The sequence below is a fragment of the Mrakia frigida genome, assembly GCF_051309035.1.
Source record: "Mrakia frigida strain ATCC 22029 unplaced genomic scaffold BDY24scaffold_27, whole genome shotgun sequence".
Taxonomy (NCBI): Eukaryota; Fungi; Basidiomycota; class Tremellomycetes; order Cystofilobasidiales; family Mrakiaceae; genus Mrakia; species Mrakia frigida.
This window is the reverse complement of record NW_027481254.1, coordinates 325563-342883: the sequence shown is the minus strand read 5'-3', so window position 1 is coordinate 342883 and position 17321 is coordinate 325563. Positions and strand designations below refer to the sequence as shown.

Sequence of the window (17321 nt, the reverse complement as noted above, 5' to 3'; positions counted from 1 at the left end):
TGCTCGTCCCCGTCTCGAGTCTCGTTGGAAAGTCGACGGCCTTGACGCGTCCAGGTCGTTGCTTGTTCTTCTTCTTCTTCTCCTTCGTCCCGTCTCTACCACTTTGATAGAAAATAATCAAACGCACAGACACCTCTTCAGAGCTCTCTGCAGCCTCGCTCGTGTACCTTTCCAACGTCGACCCTGAATTGGACGCGTCGAGAAAACAAAGGCTGTGTGTCCCAAAAAAGGGAGCTCAAAAAAAGAACGACTTCCTCCTCCTTCTTCCCTCCATCTCCCTCCCCTCCCCTTCTCCTCTCTTCTTTTCCGGATCTCCCACGGGCAACCTCAGCCGACGCCAATCCTTCTTACAGATTCTTGGCGTTTCACTCATTCAGTCCTCCATCAAGAAGAAGGAGGAGCGAAAAGCTGGAACGTCTCAAAAACGTTCAGGCCCTCGGCTCGACCTTCTCTCTCCCCTCGATCCCTCTTCCTCTCGCCTGTTCTCACTCTTTCAAGACGTGCTCTTTCCCCCAACTCGTGAGTCTTCTCCTCCCCTTCTTCTTCCATCCCTCCCCTCCTTTCCCCCAACACCACCAACGAGGGCTCTTCCCCCACTTTCAAAGATGAACCTTGACATTTGCACGTCAGTCAAAGCGTCGCTCTTGTCTTCTTCTTCTCTCCTTCTCCATTCGCTTCAGTGCGGAGGAAGAGGGAAACGGAACGAAGAGGAGAACGATGTGCTGCCGATAACTTCGAAACGTTGTCCCTTTTTCGAGGGATGGCCACTGAGAAACTGTTTAGGAGGGCCCCTCGCTCGCTACGGACTACTTGCTTCCCTTCTCGATCTTTCTCGTTTTCCGTTTTGGGTGTTGGGGAGACGAGTGTACTGACCTGGCGTTTTTGCTTTTGTTTTTTTCACCATGTGGCTCAAGATGGCAGGTCCTTGCGAGCTCGACCGACCGACCGACCTCTCGAGCTCTCTTTCCTTCCCTCCCCTCCCCTCCTCTCGCATTCTCCCTTTTTCCTATCTCATCCCTTTCCTATCCATGGCACAATCTCTCTCTCTCTCTCCCAACATCGTCCTCGCAACCAGAAAAGGAAAGAAAGTCGTGAAAAAAAAGGTCGTGTCAATTCGTCGCAAGATCGTTCCTCTCCTCTCCTTCTCCCTCCTCTCGTCGTTCGCCTCAAACCTCCCTGTACCTCCCTCCGTACCCACTGCCCCTCTCACTCCCACCACCACTGCTCCTCCTACTCCCACTCCCATGCCGACTGCTTCTATCATCCTCCCATCTCACCTCTCCCAACCCCTTTCCCCTCCCGTGCTCCCTCCCCTCCCTCGCCCTCCTCACCTCCTCAGGGTAGAACCGCCTCTCCTCGTACCCCATCGGAGTCCGTCCTCCTACGGTCGAGCCGCTGGAGACTGTGGGTGTCGAGCTTGAAGAAGCTGAGCCGTGCCGGCGAGAGGCTGAGGCGGAGGCGAGGAGAGCTTGAGCTCGAGCTCGTTCGGAGGATTCTCGTGCTAGACGGGCGGAGAGGGAGGAGGAGGAGGTGGTGGAAGTCGGAGGCGGCATGGGATTGGGACGAGAGGGTGGCAAAGGTGGGTAGATGGGTTTGGGTTTGGAAGAGGTGGAGAGGAGGGAAGAGATGTGCGTGAGAGGGTCGCGTGAGGTTTTGGATTGGAGGTCTTTCCGTCTGAAACGCAACCGAAAACCACAGAAAAAAAAAAAGCCAGCAAATCAGCACCACGAGAGGTATCTCGAGCTTCTCTCCTCTTAATTCAGAGCAATAGTGAAAAGCGGAGGGCGCGTTCAACTCACCTCATCCTCTCCCTCCTCTCCCTCTCCCTCTCGTCCTTCGGCTCGCCTCTCTCGTCGAACCGTTTGAGCTCCTTGTCGACGTACCACGGTTTCAGCTCTCGCTCCGTCCGAGAGAGGAACATCGTGTGGGGTTCGAGTTTCTGGGTTTCTTCTTGCGAGAGAGGAGGAGGAGGAGGTGCGAGGGGTTTGGGAGGCTGAAGGACCGAGCGAGCGGCGAAGGGAGGACGACGGAGGGAGGTCAGCTCTCTCTCTCTCTCTCTCTCTCTCTCGCTCCCAAACCTCTTCTACGAGAGACTAAAAAAGTAGGGACGAGAGACAACTCACCCCTACAGTTTCCTCTTCAGCCCAAAAGTTCAAGTGCCTCCCATCCTTCGTTCGGTACTTCCCATCGTCGTGCCCTCCTCCTCCACCACGACCTTCCCTCTCCCTCTCCCTCTCCCTCTCCTTCCCTTTCCCCTTCCCATCAAGCACCCTCTCCAGCTCCTTCATGTCGTCCTTCTCCCTAAGTTTCCTCTTCGGTTTCGTTCTCCGATCATCCTCCGATGCGTAGAACGGATCGGTAGTAGACGTTGAGCTCGACGGAGGAAGGAGGACGTCAAGCGGAGCAGCGTTCGGATCGTCTCGTCTTCGAAGGAGCGAGAGTCGAGCTTCAGAGTCCTTGTCGAGAACCACGAGCGAGGGTTGGTTTCGGGTCAGTTGATTGAGCTAAGAAGAAGAAGAAGAAAAAGAAGCCAAAAAGGGGAGGCTTTGGACTCACAGCTTGCAAGACCCTCAACTCCTCCCTCTGATCCCTCTCCTTCTGCTCCTTCTCGTCTTTGGCGACCTTGTCCTTGTTCGATTGGAGGTAAGGGTGGTAGGATTTGTGCACGAGGATTTGCAGGCGGGGCATGGTTGATGGTTGATGGTTGAGGAAGAGCTACAGTCGACCAACTGGAGGGGGGAAGGAAAGCGGTTGAGAGCGAAGGAGGTTCTCGAAGGGACCGTTGAGCTCGACTTGGTTTCCATCCGAGGCGGTTTGGTTCCGAGTTCAAGCGAAATTAAATCCAGATGCGATCAAGAAAGAAGCCGGAACGAGATATCAAGAAAGAGAACAAGGTCGTACGAGAGGGGGAAAGGCAAAGTACAGAGCAAAGCGTCGCAACGAGAAGAGGAGAGGCAAAAGGAGAGAGACGTGTTCGTGAAGTGGAAACGAGATGGTATGTAACGAGAAGAGAACGAGTCCTGAGATAGTATATACGAGAAGAGAGACATATTTTAATCCGAGTCGCTGACTCCACTATCCGACTCGTCTTGACCGAAGACTGTTTGATCGATCGAGAGAAGGAGAGAGAGACGCGTCAGTTTCCCGTCCTTCCTTCCTTCCTTCCTCCAACCACCACTCCTGTTCGCAACCACAAACCCTCAAGGAGGAAAGTCATAAACACTCACAAGCAAAAGCCCTGTTCCCATGCTCCTCCTCCGCCTGCCTCCCATGCTGCTGCTGAGCCTCCTCGCTCGCCTGCCTCCTCGCCTGACTCCCTGCTACCCTCGTCCTCGACGACGAAGTCAACGCAGGTCTATGCAGCCCCATCTGGTGCCTCGGGATCGTCTTCTCGTGAGCTCTCGGCGTCCTAGCCTCAGCAGTCGAGCGAGCCGTCTCCGGGGTGGTAGGCGAAGCCGACGACGAGCCATTGCCGTTGACTCGAAGCGACGACGAAGAGGAGTTAACCTCTCCTTCTCCTCCCTCGACGTGATGCTCCGTAAGCTGCAGCGCGGGAGGGACGCTCCGATGAGGAGGAGGAGGAGCGGGTCGTTTGGAAGCGAGGTGGGAGAGAGCTTCCGAGACGCGACGAGCGTTGACGGGAGGGTGAGGGTGTTCCCCTGCGAACCGATCGGGGGATTGGACTCCTGAGCGATGGCCTGCGAAGGGAGATACGTCGTGGGGACGGCCAGTGGGGTGGTGGTGAGAAGGGGGGTGGGTGGAACGAGGGGAGGTGACGGTTGAGGACAAGGTGCTTGCTTCGGGAGGGGAGCCGGGAGCGGTGGAGGAGCTGTGTAACGAATGAGAAGCAGAGTCAGGAAGATGCTCGTATGAAGGGGCTGATGATGGAGAGACTCACTCGTCGATGTCGAACTTCTCTTCTTCCTCCTCCTCCTCGTATTCCTCCTCCCTCTCGTCCTCGACCTCAGGTTCTTGAGCGGGGTTCGCACGAGCAGCAGACGAGGTTCCGTTGACGAGAGGCTTGGGAGGTCGAAGAGGCTTGGGCTCTCGAGGTTCCTCGATGACGACGAAGGACTTCTGTTTCTCTCGTTCTGCGAAGGGAGGGAGGAAAAGGAGGAGAGAAAGAGTCAGTGACGGCGGGCGATGATGAAGACGACGGAGAAAGTTTCGACGAACCGTTCCATCGAAGGGTTCGTTGAATGGCTCCGAACCAGTCCTGAACAGTGAGAAGAGGGAAGAGGGATACGCGTTAGGGAAGAGTGAGACGAGGTGGAGAGAAGGAGGGGAAGGAGACTCACGGTCGACTGATTGTGAGCGCAAACGGTCGGGAACGGGAACTTGCTGGCCTCGACTTTGATGTGATCTCCCTCTGTAAGACGAGAAGGAGAACCAGATTCGATCAGTTTGAGGCCGACAACGAAGGAGGACGACCGAACGAACGAGAGTTCCAAAAAGAGGAAGAGGCGGTCGAACAAACTCACGTTTCAACTCCACCCTTCCTCTCCCGTCGAAACTCGCCCAAGCAGTCGATCGGCTACTGAACGGAACGCAGATTCTGAGCGTCATCGTGTCGGGAAGGAGCATCGGACGGAAACTGAGGGTGTGAGGGCAGATGGGCGTGATGAGGAGTGCTGGGATCTCGGGATGGACGAGCGATCCTCCGGCGGAGAGCGAGTAGGCTGTGGATCCTGTAGGAGTAGAGACGGTGAGACCATCGGCTTGGACGGTCGTCATGTGGTGCTCGTCACCTATCGAGGGAGAAGACGAGGAGGAGGGAGAGTTAGCGAGGAGAAAGGGAGACGACGACGAAGGAGAAGAAGGGACGCGAAAGGCAGGACGTACCAAACAACTCCAGCAAACTAACAAACGGACTAGGTCCCCTATCCACCACCAGATCGTTCAGAACTTCAAACGTCTCCTCCGGTCTCGTCCTGAAGCACATCACCTCCCTCTCCTTCTTCGTCTTCGGTTCCGCACCACCTCCCGCTCCTCCTGCACTCCCATCCAAGAACGACTGCTGCTGCTGAGCCCCCGCACTCATCAACCCACCCTCCAATGCCTCCCACCCAGCCTTGCCAACCTCTCCCATCAAGATATCCCCTCCAACGCTCTTAACAGCCTTCAATCCTTTCCCTCCTCCTCTCCCTTTCTCCGGTGCGACCGCTCGGTAGACGGTGCAGGTGAATCGCATTCGAAGGTTGACTCGCATGCCCTTGTCGATGACAGTGTCCATGTCGTGCTTGTAGTTTTCGAAGTCGAAGTTGGTGAGGAAGCCGAGGGAACCGAGAGCGAAGGGAAGGACGGGAGGAACGATCTGTTGGAAGAGCCAGGAGGTGAAGAGGACGGTTCCGTCTCCTCCGAGCTGCATGTACACGAACAGAAAGTAATGATACGAAGGATGGGAGAAAGAGGGAGAGAAGTGTGAGAGAGTCAGAAAAAGAAAGAACGAAGCGACGCGTCGAACGAGACGGGCGGAAACAGAGCCGAGGGACGAACGGTAACGACGAAATCGAAAAGGTTGGGCTTGTTGGAGCACATCTCACTCGTCCAGTATCGAAGTTGACCGTCTCCAGCAGTGTGACCGCCGTGGTTGGATCCCGTCGAGCTCTCGGATCCGCTCATGGTGTTGACGCTGGCGGAGGAGGTAGATCGACGACGTTGGAAGGGGACGAAGTATTCCGGGTAGTCTCGCTCGATGCCTATAGACGGGAAAAGGGGAAAGAGGGTGTGCAGCAGAGTGAGTTCAGCTGAGAACGAGAAGGATCAGAAAGGACGACGAGTCGAAGACGTACCGGCCGCGTCGAATCGCTTGGACGTTCGAAGTTGAGCATCGACGTAGCTGAAGACCGTGAAGGAGCAAAGAACGCAGTCAGCTTGAGGTCTGGAGATAGAAGAGAAGAAATAAAAGCTCAAAACTCACACAACCAAACCACGTTTCGTCTCACCTCCAACGGACGACCCTCCTCTCTTCTTCGCCATGAGATAGAGAGCCAGCTGCTTGGTCAACTTGATCAACCTGTTGTCCCTAGCCTTGGTGACGATCAACACGTTCTGAATGTTGTGCCGGACTCGAGTTCGACCTACAAACACGACGAGAGAAGGGAGGGAGCTCCCGTCAGCTCCGATCTCCTTCTCCTTCTGCTCCTCCCTCCGTCCAACAGATCGGAATGAAACTCACCTAAAGCCTTACTCATCTCCCTCACTCCAACTGCCGTCTGAGCCAACTGCCTCGTCAAACTACTCTCTCCTCCATCCTCGACTCGTTCTCCATCGCTCCTCAACCCTTCATCCTCCGGCTCGAGCGTTCCATCCTCCGCCTCCTCGTAGCCTTCCAACTTCAGCTGACTTTTCGTCCTATGATCCTGTCGAAGATGATCGCTGTCCTTCGAATGTTTCTTGAGCTGCTTGGAGGACGAAGAGGAGGAGTAAGGGGAGTGCTGATGGGAAGCCAAGGCGGAGGAGGAAGTCGAGGGAAGAGGTCGATTGAGGTATTCGGAGAGGGAGCTTGAAGCGTTCAGGTTGGTGTGGATGAAGCAAGGCGACTTCAAGGGTTCCGGAGCTCTCTCGCCGGAAGAGAAGGCTTTGGAGGGTGGTGGGAGGGAGGAAGGGCGAGGAGAGAGGTTGGGACGAGGAACGAGGGAAGGGATGTCGATGGGAGGAGGAGCGTCGACGGGGACGGAAGTGTTGTTGGTGACCTGTCGAGAGAGAGGCGAGGGAGGTGGTAGATTTCGAGTTCGTTTGGATTCCGGAGAGGTGGGCTTGGAGATAGGAGGTTGACTGGGTGTGGTAAGAATAGTAGGGAGGGTGGTAGAGGAGTTGGAAGATGGCGGTGGTGCGAGCGGAGGAGGTCCGGCTCGTCTTCCTCCTTCTCCTTCTGATCCTCCTCCTGAGAGCGATAGCGAAGAGAGAACGTTGGAAACCTCCCCTAGATGTACTCCTCCAGCGTCTCCCGATCCGTTGCTTCCTAGGGGTCCAGCTGGAGGGACGACGGTGTCGTGTTTGAGCATGTCCATCGAGTCGTTGCTGATGGAGGAGGAGGAGAGAGAGTGATGGTGCTCCTGGGGTGAAGCTGCTACGATGATTTCCGTGGGAGGAGGTCCGTAGTAGAGATCCTTCTTCTTGTCGAGGTCGAGCGTGAGGGAGGAGTGGTTGCGAGCGAGGGAAGGTCGTCGATGAGGCCGATGAGGATCCAAAGATGATTTCGGTCGGGGAGAGGTCGAGCTGTCGGTCGGAGTCTCCGTGAGCAGAGAGTTCAAAGCAGGAGCGAGCTGGATCGTAGAGTCGTCCGCTGGTAGGTCGAGGGAGGAGGAGGAGGAGGAGGAGGAGGAAGGAAAGGCACGGTCGCTGTGGTCGTCGTTGTCGCGGTTGAGGGGAGAAGGAGGGAAGGGAGAGGAGGGAGGAGTGAAGAAGCGAGCTGACGTTGGAGTCGCTGCGTCGGGCTGGAGAAGGATGGACATTCTTTTTTTTCCTTCTCTGGCAAGGAAGATGTTGGTGGTTGGAAACCAAGAAGAGGAAGGAGATGGGAGAAGAAGGTGTTTCCACTTTTGGGTCTGAAAGGGGAGGGGTCGATAAGGAGATGAGGTCGAGGGCTCGAGAGCGTCCCGTTTCAACACGGAGAACGTGCCTGCGGGTTGCTGGCTCATGTTTTATGAGCAGGGGAAGGTTTTCGTACTCTTGGTAGATGTGAGAGAAGCGTAGCAACCCGAGAACGTCTCTGAATAGAAACGAGGAGAGAGGGAAACCGCGACGACTTCGACGCGTCGCTCATCTCCCCGTCGCGAAACTCGACTGACCGCTAGTCTGAGGTTCCCAAAGAGCCACAAAGTGAGAATTCAAGCGATCTCTCTAGCCGTTCCAGTGTCTCGAACGACAAGCGCATACCAGAAAAATCCGAAAAAGGACGACTCACCCCTTCGCGCGACTTGTTTTGAACTTCGAGCTTCGAGCTCTCCTCCCTTTCTCCCTCCCCCCCTCACCTCCCCCTTCCTCCCTCTCCACCCATGGTCCTCCTAGCCATTTCCACTCCCACCAACCTCTCTCTCTTCGATCAGGACCCTTCCCAACCTCTCCAACTTCCCTCTCCTATCGCCGTTCCAAGCCTCGACGGATCTGTTGTTTGCTCTGCCTGGTCGAGGGAGAGAGGTGCTTTCGCTGTTGCTACCTCGGAAGGAAGCGTGTATATTTGGGAGGATGCGGCAGGGAGACCGAAGGAGTGGACACAGGTGGTAAAGGGCCTGAAGGTGAGTTCGCTGGAAGAGAAGGGGGAGGGAAGAAGGGAGCGACGGGAGGAGGGAAGGGAAGGGACGAGGAGGTGAAGCTGACCTCCCAGCTTTTTTGATGATTCTACTGCACTACAGGATGATTTGCCTATTACCACCCTTCTGCTCGACTCGCACGAGGGTCTGGTTGCGTTGTACTCTCAGGGATCTAAAGTGAGCAGCTCGAAACAGCGTTGAACGAACGAAGAGAGAAGGGAGAGAGCTCACGACCGTCCCTTCCCTCCTCTCCGTCTCGTTCTTTCCCAAGGTTCACGTCGTAGACTGCCGAAGCTTCAAGAAGCTCGCTCCTCTGGAGCACTACCCTTCTCTCATCAACAACATCTCGCTGAGCTCGGATGGTAAGCTCTTTTTGGAAGCTCTTCTTCGAGAAAACTGTTCAAATTGGAAAACACGCGAGCTCACCTGTTCCTCGTTCCCTTCCCTTTCCTCCTTCCTCCCTCGTTATTTTCTTCCTCGTTCTCGCAGGTCTCGCTGTAGCGGCAGGTCACGAAAGTGGACAGGTCGTCATTTTCAACCGTCAACATGGAACTCACTCCTCAATCTCCCTTTCATCTCGAGCCGTTCGTTCCTTTTTCTCCCTTCGCTCGTCTCTCTCGAAACATTCCTTTACTGACATCTCCCTCCCTGTCTTGCTCAGCCTGTCACCCTCGCTCAGCTTCATCCATCTAAAAGAAACACTCTTCTCATCGTTCAGCGTTCGACGCCCTCGAAGCTGCTCGTCTACGACGTCCTCAGGACGTCCTCTCCTTTGAAGACCATCCCTCTCGCCAACGCTTCCAGCACAGGGAACGTTACCGCTCTGTCTTTCCATGGGTCAGGAAGTCATGTAGCTGTTGTTACGGACGCTGGAGAGGTCAGTTTACCTTTCTCTGTGTAAATCTCAGCTCTGGGAGCTGACCTTCTTTCCCGTTTCCCTTTCAGCTCTTCACTGCCAACCTCGAGTCGGGATCGAAGCGAGAGACCAGCCACAAGGTTCCTCTCACGAGCGTTGTTTGGACTGGGAGGTCCTCTGTTGTCCTTGGTACAGAGACAGGTGAGTTTCGGATCTTTCTTCGTGAAAGAAATGAGCCAACGAAGGCTGGCGCTCACGTCGTTCGTTTCTCCAGGACGACTGCTGCTTCGAGACGCTCAGAACGAATCTCTCGGAAGCGATTTCACACTCGGAGAGGGTGGAGATCCTATCGTTAGCCTGTCGGTTCAGGTGAGTCGCGGCTCTTTGTGAGGAGGACGGGAGGGAAGCAGCGTTGACCTCGCCCTTTTCGTTCCTCCAGCCCACTCAATCGTCCAAGCCTGTCCCGAAGAAGAAGACCCTCGGAGAGTCTAGTGTCATTAACCAGTCGTCAGCTCAAGGACGGGGCGAAAGCAGTGAGTCTTTCCCGATGTCGAGCCACATTTCTCCTCGTTCTCCTCAACTGACATCGAACGACGCGTCTGTTTGTCCTTCTCTCCTTCTCAATCAGCTACTTCCCGACGGATGTCGAAGTCCTCCAGTGCCGACAACCATGCTTCCACCTTTCATCGTCCTCATCTTCCTCAATCCACACCCTCTTCCACCTCCAACGCCTCCTCAACCTACAACCCAACTCCCTCGAGCTCAACTCACGCGTCGTCCTACAAGTCCTTCTCCGACATTGAACCCACTCCTTCGCATCCTTCTTCGCGCCCAACCCAACCAGCTGCTGCTCGAGGGAGTGGTGCAGCTGCTAAACCCAAACGAGTCCTTTTCGGGGACGAAACTCATGACGGAGGAGGATCAGGAGCAGACGAATCCACTCCTCGACGATCAACTTCCTCCCCTCCTCCCTCTCGATCCTCTCGACCTTCCCCTCCCCGCCCCATCGCCTCGTCCTCCTCTCGTCTTCGGGAAGATCAAACCTCCTCCCCAACCCACAACAACTCTACTTACTCGGACCGACGCGGTCGAATGTCAGCCTCCGACTCCCACTCCAACCCAACCTCCCGATCGCCTTCCCCTCCTCCTCTCACCAACACCTCTCACACCAACACCACAACTTCCTACTCACCTGCTCCTTCTCGCCAGCAACACGTCGGTGGGGACGACTCCCCGTTGATCTACGCCATGTCGGCTCAGATTCGGGATCTTCACCTCGACATGCTGAAGGCGAGGAGGGAAACGAGGCGGGAGATGAAAGGGTTGTTCAAGCAGCACTTTGGGGAGATGAAGGAGTTGAGGGAGGAGAATGAAAGGCTGAAGAGGGAGAATGAAAGGTTGAGGAGGGGGTACTGATGGAGATGCGACGAGACGAGGACGGGCGGTTCGTTTCGCTTTGCTTCATCGCCTTCTTTGGTAGATTTCGTAACGACTCATGATTTATGATACCCTTTCTTACACATTGCTTCTTGGTAAACGAGCCGAGCGAAAACTTTCTCTGCTTTAGCGACGCGTTTCTCCTCAAACTCTCCTCCCGTTGAAATCCAAATCGAGTCGCGGTCCTCTCTCGACCCAACTCTCATCCTCCTTCCCTTCCTTCTCGTTCAACATCCATACCCATCTCAGACCCCTGCTCCCTCTCTCGTCCTCTCGACTGGATCTTGCTCGCTCCCTTATTCAAGAAGGATGCGATCCCCTTCCTTCTCCCTCCCCGTCCTCGCTCTGGCAACAGCGTCCCTTCTCGCTTCGTCGTGCTCAGCTTTCTATCTCCCTGGTGAGCCCGTCGCCTGCTCAACTCGATCTGTTCAAAGGGTCACTGACCTTCGCCTTCCTCTCATGCGTCGTCTTACTCAGGAACTGTGAGTCGGCTGAAGTAAAGGACGAGAAGAAGGGGAAGGAAGAAACGAAGGGAGATTCACGAGCTCACACCCCTTCCCTTCCCTCCCCTTCGTTGGTTTGAACCCAGGCTCCTCATGACTACAACCCAGGAGAGAAAGTAGAGTTCTTTGTAAACACTCTCGCTCCTATGCTCAATTCAAAACTGGTAAGCACTCTTGAACCCCCTGAACAAACCCAACGAGAGCTCATCTCCTTCCTCCCCTCCCTCCTTCGTCTCGTTCAGAAATCCATGATCAGCTGTGAGTCGCGTGCATGGCTCTTCTATAAGAAGCTCGAGAAGCTGACATCGGTGGGCTGCTCGCACAGACGACTACTACAACCCCAAATTTCACTTCTGCCAGCCGGAAGGAGGTCCAAAGAAGCAGCCAGAGAGCTTAGGATCCATCTTGTTTGGAGATCGTATCTTCTCGACTGGCTTTGAGGTTAGTCACAGTCTTTTCTCGCCCTTCTCTTTACCCGAGCTGACTCTATATACATCTCTACAGATTCGCATGCTCGAGAAGTAAGCCTCCCTTCTCTCCCTCCTCGAATCGTCTCTCGCGCTCAAGCTGACCTCGCTCCCTCCCCTTCCTCTCTCCTCGTCCCTACCGCAGCTCAACCTGCCAGAAGCTCTGCTCGAGCGACGTCCCAGCTCTGGACGCGGTCTTCATCAACAACCTCATCAAGGAGGACTACGGGTACAACTTCCTGGCGGATCGGCTACCTGCAGCGGAGATGAAGAGGGATGAGAGGACCGGAGAGACGTTCTACGACATCGGAGGAGTCAACTTGTGAGTTGCTATGAGAGGTTCGTAGATTGGAGCAGAAGCTGATCATGTTGGTGCTTCAGGGGAGACGATGAAACCAACCCGGAGATCCCAGCGATCAACAACCATTTCGACATCTACCTTCAGTGAGCTTTGATGTTTCCCTTCCTTCCCTCCCTCCCTCTTTTCTCCAAACTCACCTCCTTCATCTCCTTCTTACAGATACCACTCCCGAGACGGAAAGCACTACCGAGTCGTCGGAGTTCTCGTTTACCCTAGGTCGTGAGTCTTTGTCCTTCATCTCCTCGAGAGCCCAACAGTCGAGTCCAAGCTCACCTCGCCCTCGAAACAGAACTGCCTCTGGAACCACCGGAGAGCCCAACTGCAACGTCAAGACTCCTCTCGTCCTCAGCGAAACACAGGATAACAAGCTGTTTTATACCTACAGCGTCGGGTGGATGGTTCGTCGCTCTTCCTTTCCGTTTAGTTTCATCTCGTTCGACGCGTCGAAGCTCGAGCTCACCCTCTTTCGCTTTCATTTTTCGGTGCAGCAATCCGACATCCCCTGGGGACTCCGATGGGACAACTACCTTCACGTCTTCGACCCTAGGATCCACTGGTTCTCTCTCGTCAACTCCTTGGTCATCGTCATTTTCCTCTGCGTGATGGTCGCCATGATTCTGTTGAGGACGGTCTCGAGGGATATCTCGAGGTATAACGCTATCGATCTGAGTGTGAGTCAACTATGCTCCCTCGTTCGAAGACGAAGGGACGGGAAAAGGCTAGAGGGCAAGGAGAGAAAGGGAGAGAGAGCGCTGACACGCGTTTTGTTCTTCTTTTTCGACTTCACAGGAGGACGTCCAAGAAGACTGGGGATGGAAGCTCGTTCACGGAGAGGTCTTCAGACCTCCTCCTCACCCTATGCTCCTCTCGGTGATGGTCGGAACGGGAGCTCAGCTTTGTGCGATGGTCAGCGTGACGCTTGGTGAGTCTCGTCTTCAGCCCTCCATCCGCTTCTGTTCGAGACGCGTTCTGAATTCTCGAATCGTCGTTTCCCAGTCTTCGCCCTCTTCGGATTCCTCTCTCCTTCCAACCGAGGTTCCCTCGCCACCGTCCTGCTCATCTCATGGACTCTCTTCGGATTCGTCGCCGGCTACGTCTCCAACGTCACCTACACCTCTCTGGGAGGCAAGGACTTCAAACGAGTCGGATTCGCTACTGCAACTCTCTTCCCCACCATCATCTTCATCGTCATCTTCCTCCTCGACCTCTTCCTCGTAGGAGCTGGGTCGTCAGGAGCCGTCCCCATTGGGACGATTCTCGCCGTCGTTGCGCTTTGGTTCTTGATCTCGGTCCCGTTGAACGTGGCTGGAACGTACTTTGGGATTCGACACGGTGTGAGTTCAACTTTTGGAAGTCGAAGGAAGAAACGGGAGAGAGTGGGAGAAGGAGAAGGAGAAGGAGGGGAAAGAGAGACGCATCGAGCTGACTTGGTTTTTGTTTCAATTGCTCTGCTTCAAGGGCTTTGAACACCCAACTCGAGTTAACCAGATCCCGAGACAGATCCCTCCTCCTCCTACTTATCTCAAGAAATGGGTGAGTCCTGTTTCCCTTCTCGTCATCCGCCGTTTTCTTTCGTTCGAACTCACCTCCTGTCTTTCCCCTCGTCCCGCTTCTCAACAGCCATCAGCTCTCCTCGCAGGTCTTCTTCCTTGGGCAGCCGCCTTTGTGGAGCTTTTCTGTAAGCACCAACTTTCCAACATCATCCCGCTCAAAACCTCAGCCTTCGTCTCTCGTTCTTGTCACTGACCTTCGTTCCGTCTCGTCTCCTCAGTCGTCCTCTCGAGCTTGTTCGGATCCAAAGCCTACTACGCTTTCGGGTTCCTCTTCCTCACTTTCTGCGTAGTAGTGCTCACTACCGCGACGATCACGGTGCTGTTCACTTGTGAGTCTCGAAACCCGTCCCGACGTCTTTCGTTCCCTTCTCTCTCTCTTTCTGTCGTTCGTCTTCCCTTTCTCTCGTCGCTGACTCTTCATGTTTCTATGTTCCCTTTCTATCTCTTCTTCGTTCTTCAGACTTCATGCTCTGCGCCGAAGAATACCGCTGGCACTGGCGGTCGTTCACGACCGGAGGAGGATCAGCCATCTGGCTCCTTCTTTACGGAACGTTCTACTACGCGTCAAGGCTGTCGTTGGATAGTGCGGCGAGTGTGGTACTGTACATGGGCTACCTGTACGTATCACTTTGACACTTTCGGGCCAACGAAATGGGGAAGATGAAGAAGAAACGAGAGAGGGAGCTGACTTCTTTTTTGGGGGGCTCTCGTGTTCGACTTTGTTTTGAACAGGCTCCTCCTAGCGATGGCCAACTTCCTCATGACGGGAGCGATAGGATTCATCGCTAGTTACTTCGCTATTAGGAGGTTGTACGCTGCTATTCGAGTTGATTAGACCATCTCTCCGTTTCCTTTCGTCCTCTCCCTCTTTCCGTTCGTTTTGGACCTCAAGTAGGCTAGAGTTTGTTCTTGTTTCTCTCCCTCGCTTTGCAACTCATCCTCCACCCTCTAGGCGCCTCAGTCCACTACTGCTCCCTCCTTTTTCCTTTCCTTCTTATACAATCTTAGCTTCATCGGCAAACGAGAGGAGAAATGGAGAGTCACAGACGCGTCGAGAGAGAGAGAAGAAGGAAGCTGAGAGCCTGGAATGAGGAAGAGCGACAAAGCTTTGAGTCGAAGAGCTGCTCTTTTCAAGCCAGTTGAAGAGAGAGAGCATCCACTTCGAAGGAGCGAGACGAGAAGGAAGAAAGGCAATCAGGGTCCTTGGTCGACGCGTCGTGAATTGACTTCCACTCCCCCTCTTCCTGACTCCCGCTGGCCACTCTCGGGGGTGGACAAGAGGCGTGAAAGACATAAAAGAGACTCAAAGACTGGAAAGATGAAGAGCAGGAAGAAGATACAATGAAAGGGAACGGAAAGCAATAAACCCAAAGAGTCGATATCTAGTCTAATCGAGGTAGAGAAACACGAAGAGAATGTACTTCACCTATCTAAGCCGAGACACCAAACGACTCCCTAAGTGCAGCACCGAACCTTCTAGCTCCCTCGTCCATCTCCTCGACCTCTAAGTACGAGAAACTGCACCTCAACGCGACCTCGTCGCACGTTTCGGGCGTCGACGGATCGGCTTTGAACACAGTAGAAGGCGAAGTGATGATTCCATGATCGATGGCCTTGTCGAAGACGACCGAGAGGACCTCCGAAGGAGTTTTGGTTGAGATGAGAGGGTGTTTGGCGACCTTGATTTTGACGTAGATGAACATCCCAGCTGCTGGAACGACCCAGTCGCAGAGGTCTGCGGGGAGGTGCTTCTTGAAAGCGTCGTTCATGAGGTTGGCTCGGATGGAGTCTGAAAAGGGAGGAGAAAAGAAGAGGAAAGGGGATCAGTTCGATGAGAGGAACGAGGAAAGGATCGTTGATTGAGAACGAACAGTTGGCAGCAACCGAAGCGAGGTACTTCTCGTAGCCCTCTTGACCACCGAGACCTCCAAGGAAAGTAAGAATGGCAGCGACGGAGAAGCCAGATACCTGAACGGGTGAAGAAAGAGGTCAGAACGAGACGCGGTTGAAGAAGAAAAGAGACGCGACGAACCGCCTGCATCGTGACCTCGTTCCTCAAAATGAGCTTCTTGATGAGAGGAGCAGGTCCGGTAATCCATCCACATCTGCACCCGGGAGCGACGGTCTAGCAGGGAAGCAAGGAAACGAAGACATCGTCAGTTTTCGACGCGTCGAGACGAACGCTTCAAACTCACCTTTGAAAAGGTGGACATGTCGAGAACTCGACCGTCGGTATCGATGGAAAGGAACCCGGTGATCCTCTCAGGTGGAGTGGGTCCTTGGAGCTCAGGGTAGTGAAGCTGAAGAGCCCTGTAGGGGTCGTCGGAGAGGATGAGGATGTCGTGCTTCTGAGCGACGGCGTAGAAGTCTCGCTTCCTCTGCTCCGACATGGTGGTTCCCGTTGGGTTCTGGCCGGTAGGAACGACGATGACCAGGGAAGGCTTCTCGCCTGACTTGCTAGCATCCCAAGTCGAGAGAATCTCGTCCATGACGGAGGGAATCATCTGAAGAAGAGGAAGAGAGAGGTCAGCGACTCGAGATCGGCCGACAACGAAGGAAAGCGACTGCTCACACCCTCAGAGTCAATCTCTACGGCCACCGGGCTGATACCCAGGGGGAAGATAGCGGCGAGAGTACCGGGGTAGGCTGTGGAAGAGAAGAGAGTGAGATTCGGCTCGGGAGGAGGGAAGAAAGGACGAGAGGCGTCAAACGAACCGAAAGACTCTACAAGAACGTTCGATCCTCGTGAACACAAAGCGGACAAGATGTTGCTCATTCCGTCGGTGTTTCCATTGGTCATGACGATGTCCCAGTCCCTAAGAAACAGAAGCAAAGGACGAGAACAGTCAAGGCCAACCTTCCTCTCTTTGCTCTCTCGTTTGCGAAGAAAACTCACTCGTAGGGAACGTTGAACTGCCTCCTGACGTGCTCCTTCATGAACTTGACCAGAGGAGCAGCTCCTCCGGAACCTCCGTACTGTAGGGCCGTTGCGAGGGAGATGTTGAGCTCAGGCGTATCGGCAGCCTTGGCCGAAGAGTAGGAGGTGAGGGGAGTGGCAGAAGAAGAGGTTGGAGGTGCGTATCCGTCGACGGTGAAGGTTTTCTCGAGGTAGGGGAAAGAGAGAGTGAGGGAGTTGACGGGGAAGGTCGAACTGGGCAAGGGAAGTGGAGGGGGAAGGAGAGTGAGTCGGCGTCCCATCGACGAACGAAGGAGATGCTATGGAACGAACGGGTGAGGCATTCCTCCGCCGAAGGAAATGATCCCAGGGATAGCTAGGTATCTGGAGTGAAAACGGAGATGAAGCTCAGTCAGCAACCTGTTTCTTCGAGGCAGGAGAAAGGAGATCTCATTCGCGACCTCGACCCTTTGTCGACCTCATCGTTCTCCTTTCCCCCCCTTGCTCCCTCTCTCCCAGAGTCGAAACGGGTCGAAGCTATGCTACTCACTTGACGGCGATGTCCTTGAGAGGACTAGGATATCGGGAAGCTGCCTCGATGCTGAGAAACTTAGCATAATCGACCGGAACGGAAGGGGAGGAGGTGAGCTCGTTTTTGAGCTGCTTGAGTTCGACTTGAGCAGAGGGAGTCGTGAAGGTTTGAGTCTCGGTTGCGATGGGAGCCATTCTGGGAGGAGAAGACGGAGGTATTGAAGCTGAGGAGGGGGTTGTTTGTGGTGGTTGAAGGGAAAGGAACGCTGGACGATTTGGAAGAGATACAGCAGATCAGAGAGAGAAGGAGCGCCGACGGTTGACGCCGAGTGGAAAACAGTCGACGCAGGGAGAGAAAGAACGCCCATCGGATCTTGCACTCGAGTCAAAATAGCTTGACATAGCTATCGAGAAGCGATTTGAAACGATGAGCGAAAGAGAAACGCGAGTTGCGATGGAGTT

At 54.6% G+C, this 17321-nt stretch overlaps 5 protein-coding genes across 5 annotated transcripts; 2 read left to right on the top strand and 3 right to left on the bottom strand.

Moving 5' to 3' along the window:
- Positions 1-2230: 2230 nt before the first annotated feature.
- On the bottom strand, positions 2231-2798 carry BDY24DRAFT_397205 (uncharacterized protein). Its single transcript, XM_076641541.1, has one exon. The coding sequence runs from the start codon at positions 2686-2688 to the stop codon at positions 2449-2451; it is 240 nt and encodes a 79-aa protein (XP_076494420.1). The 5' UTR covers positions 2689-2798; the 3' UTR covers positions 2231-2448.
- Positions 2799-2816: 18 nt separating this feature from the next.
- Positions 2817-7359, bottom strand: BDY24DRAFT_397199 (uncharacterized protein). Its single transcript, XM_076641540.1, has 11 exons — positions 6179-7359; positions 5921-6080; positions 5793-5839; positions 5497-5699; positions 4843-5362; positions 4482-4748; positions 4299-4369; positions 4177-4216; positions 3899-4091; positions 3228-3829; positions 2817-3100 (listed from the first exon to the last, which is right to left on the bottom strand). Exons 1-11 carry the CDS (start codon positions 7011-7013, stop codon positions 3054-3056), a joined length of 2985 nt encoding a protein of 994 aa, XP_076494419.1. The 5' UTR covers positions 7014-7359; the 3' UTR covers positions 2817-3053.
- A 615-nt stretch (positions 7360-7974) lies between these two features.
- BDY24DRAFT_443409 (WD40-repeat-containing domain protein) lies at positions 7975-10622 on the top strand. Its single transcript, XM_076644766.1, has 9 exons — positions 7975-8240; positions 8358-8432; positions 8527-8617; positions 8745-8839; positions 8917-9132; positions 9201-9312; positions 9386-9480; positions 9551-9644; positions 9740-10622. The coding sequence occupies exons 1-9, from the start codon at positions 8001-8003 to the stop codon at positions 10525-10527; spliced, it is 1806 nt and encodes a 601-aa protein (XP_076494418.1). The 5' UTR covers positions 7975-8000; the 3' UTR covers positions 10528-10622.
- Positions 10623-10747: 125 nt separating this feature from the next.
- Positions 10748-14453, top strand: BDY24DRAFT_364924 (transmembrane 9 family protein). Its single transcript, XM_076637918.1, has 18 exons — positions 10748-10945; positions 11026-11030; positions 11138-11215; positions 11294-11309; positions 11377-11492; positions 11556-11572; positions 11664-11840; positions 11900-11962; positions 12039-12098; positions 12169-12277; positions 12368-12550; positions 12669-12801; positions 12876-13213; positions 13338-13412; positions 13500-13557; positions 13651-13761; positions 13893-14049; positions 14165-14453. The coding sequence occupies exons 1-18, from the start codon at positions 10858-10860 to the stop codon at positions 14265-14267; spliced, it is 1887 nt and encodes a 628-aa protein (XP_076494417.1). The 5' UTR covers positions 10748-10857; the 3' UTR covers positions 14268-14453.
- Positions 14454-14710: 257 nt separating this feature from the next.
- Positions 14711-17124, bottom strand: BDY24DRAFT_142988 (aminotransferase-like domain-containing protein). Its single transcript, XM_076636088.1, has 9 exons — positions 16879-17124; positions 16662-16712; positions 16329-16583; positions 16148-16248; positions 16005-16078; positions 15628-15936; positions 15465-15557; positions 15304-15400; positions 14711-15221 (listed from the first exon to the last, which is right to left on the bottom strand). Exons 1-9 carry the CDS (start codon positions 17052-17054, stop codon positions 14863-14865), a joined length of 1515 nt encoding a protein of 504 aa, XP_076494416.1. The 5' UTR covers positions 17055-17124; the 3' UTR covers positions 14711-14862.
- Positions 17125-17321: the final 197 nt, after the last annotated feature.

Bases quoted from the DNA above. Each gene is read 5' to 3' on its own strand.
- BDY24DRAFT_397205 (XM_076641541.1), bottom strand. From the start codon at position 2,688: ATGCCCCGCCTGCAAATCCTCGTGCACAAATCCTACCACCCTTACCTC.
- BDY24DRAFT_142988 (XM_076636088.1), bottom strand. From the start codon at position 17,054: ATGGCTCCCATCGCAACCGAGACTCAAACCTTCACGACTCCCTCTGCT. The intron at 16,079-16,147 runs GTTCGTTTGACG...TCTCTTCCACAG, and splicing joins CGTTCTTGTAGAGTCTTTCG to CCTACCCCGGTACTCTCGCC. The intron at 15,401-15,464 runs GTTCGTCGCGTC...TCACCCGTTCAG, and splicing joins ACGAGGTCACGATGCAGGCG to GTATCTGGCTTCTCCGTCGC.
- BDY24DRAFT_364924 (XM_076637918.1), top strand. From the start codon at position 10,858: ATGCGATCCCCTTCCTTCTCCCTCCCCGTCCTCGCTCTGGCAACAGCG. The intron at 13,558-13,650 runs GTAAGCACCAAC...TCGTCTCCTCAG, and splicing joins CGCCTTTGTGGAGCTTTTCT to TCGTCCTCTCGAGCTTGTTC. The intron at 13,762-13,892 runs GTGAGTCTCGAA...TTCGTTCTTCAG, and splicing joins GATCACGGTGCTGTTCACTT to ACTTCATGCTCTGCGCCGAA.
- BDY24DRAFT_443409 (XM_076644766.1), top strand. From the start codon at position 8,001: ATGGTCCTCCTAGCCATTTCCACTCCCACCAACCTCTCTCTCTTCGAT. The intron at 8,840-8,916 runs GTTCGTTCCTTT...TGTCTTGCTCAG, and splicing joins TCTCCCTTTCATCTCGAGCC to CCTGTCACCCTCGCTCAGCT. The intron at 9,481-9,550 runs GTGAGTCGCGGC...TCGTTCCTCCAG, and splicing joins TCGTTAGCCTGTCGGTTCAG to CCCACTCAATCGTCCAAGCC.
- BDY24DRAFT_397199 (XM_076641540.1), bottom strand. From the start codon at position 7,013: ATGGACATGCTCAAACACGACACCGTCGTCCCTCCAGCTGGACCCCTA. The intron at 5,840-5,920 runs GTGAGTTTTGAG...CACGGTCTTCAG, and splicing joins ACGAAACGTGGTTTGGTTGT to CTACGTCGATGCTCAACTTC. The intron at 4,370-4,481 runs GTGAGTTTGTTC...CTCGTCTTACAG, and splicing joins AGGAAGGGTGGAGTTGAAAC to AGGGAGATCACATCAAAGTC.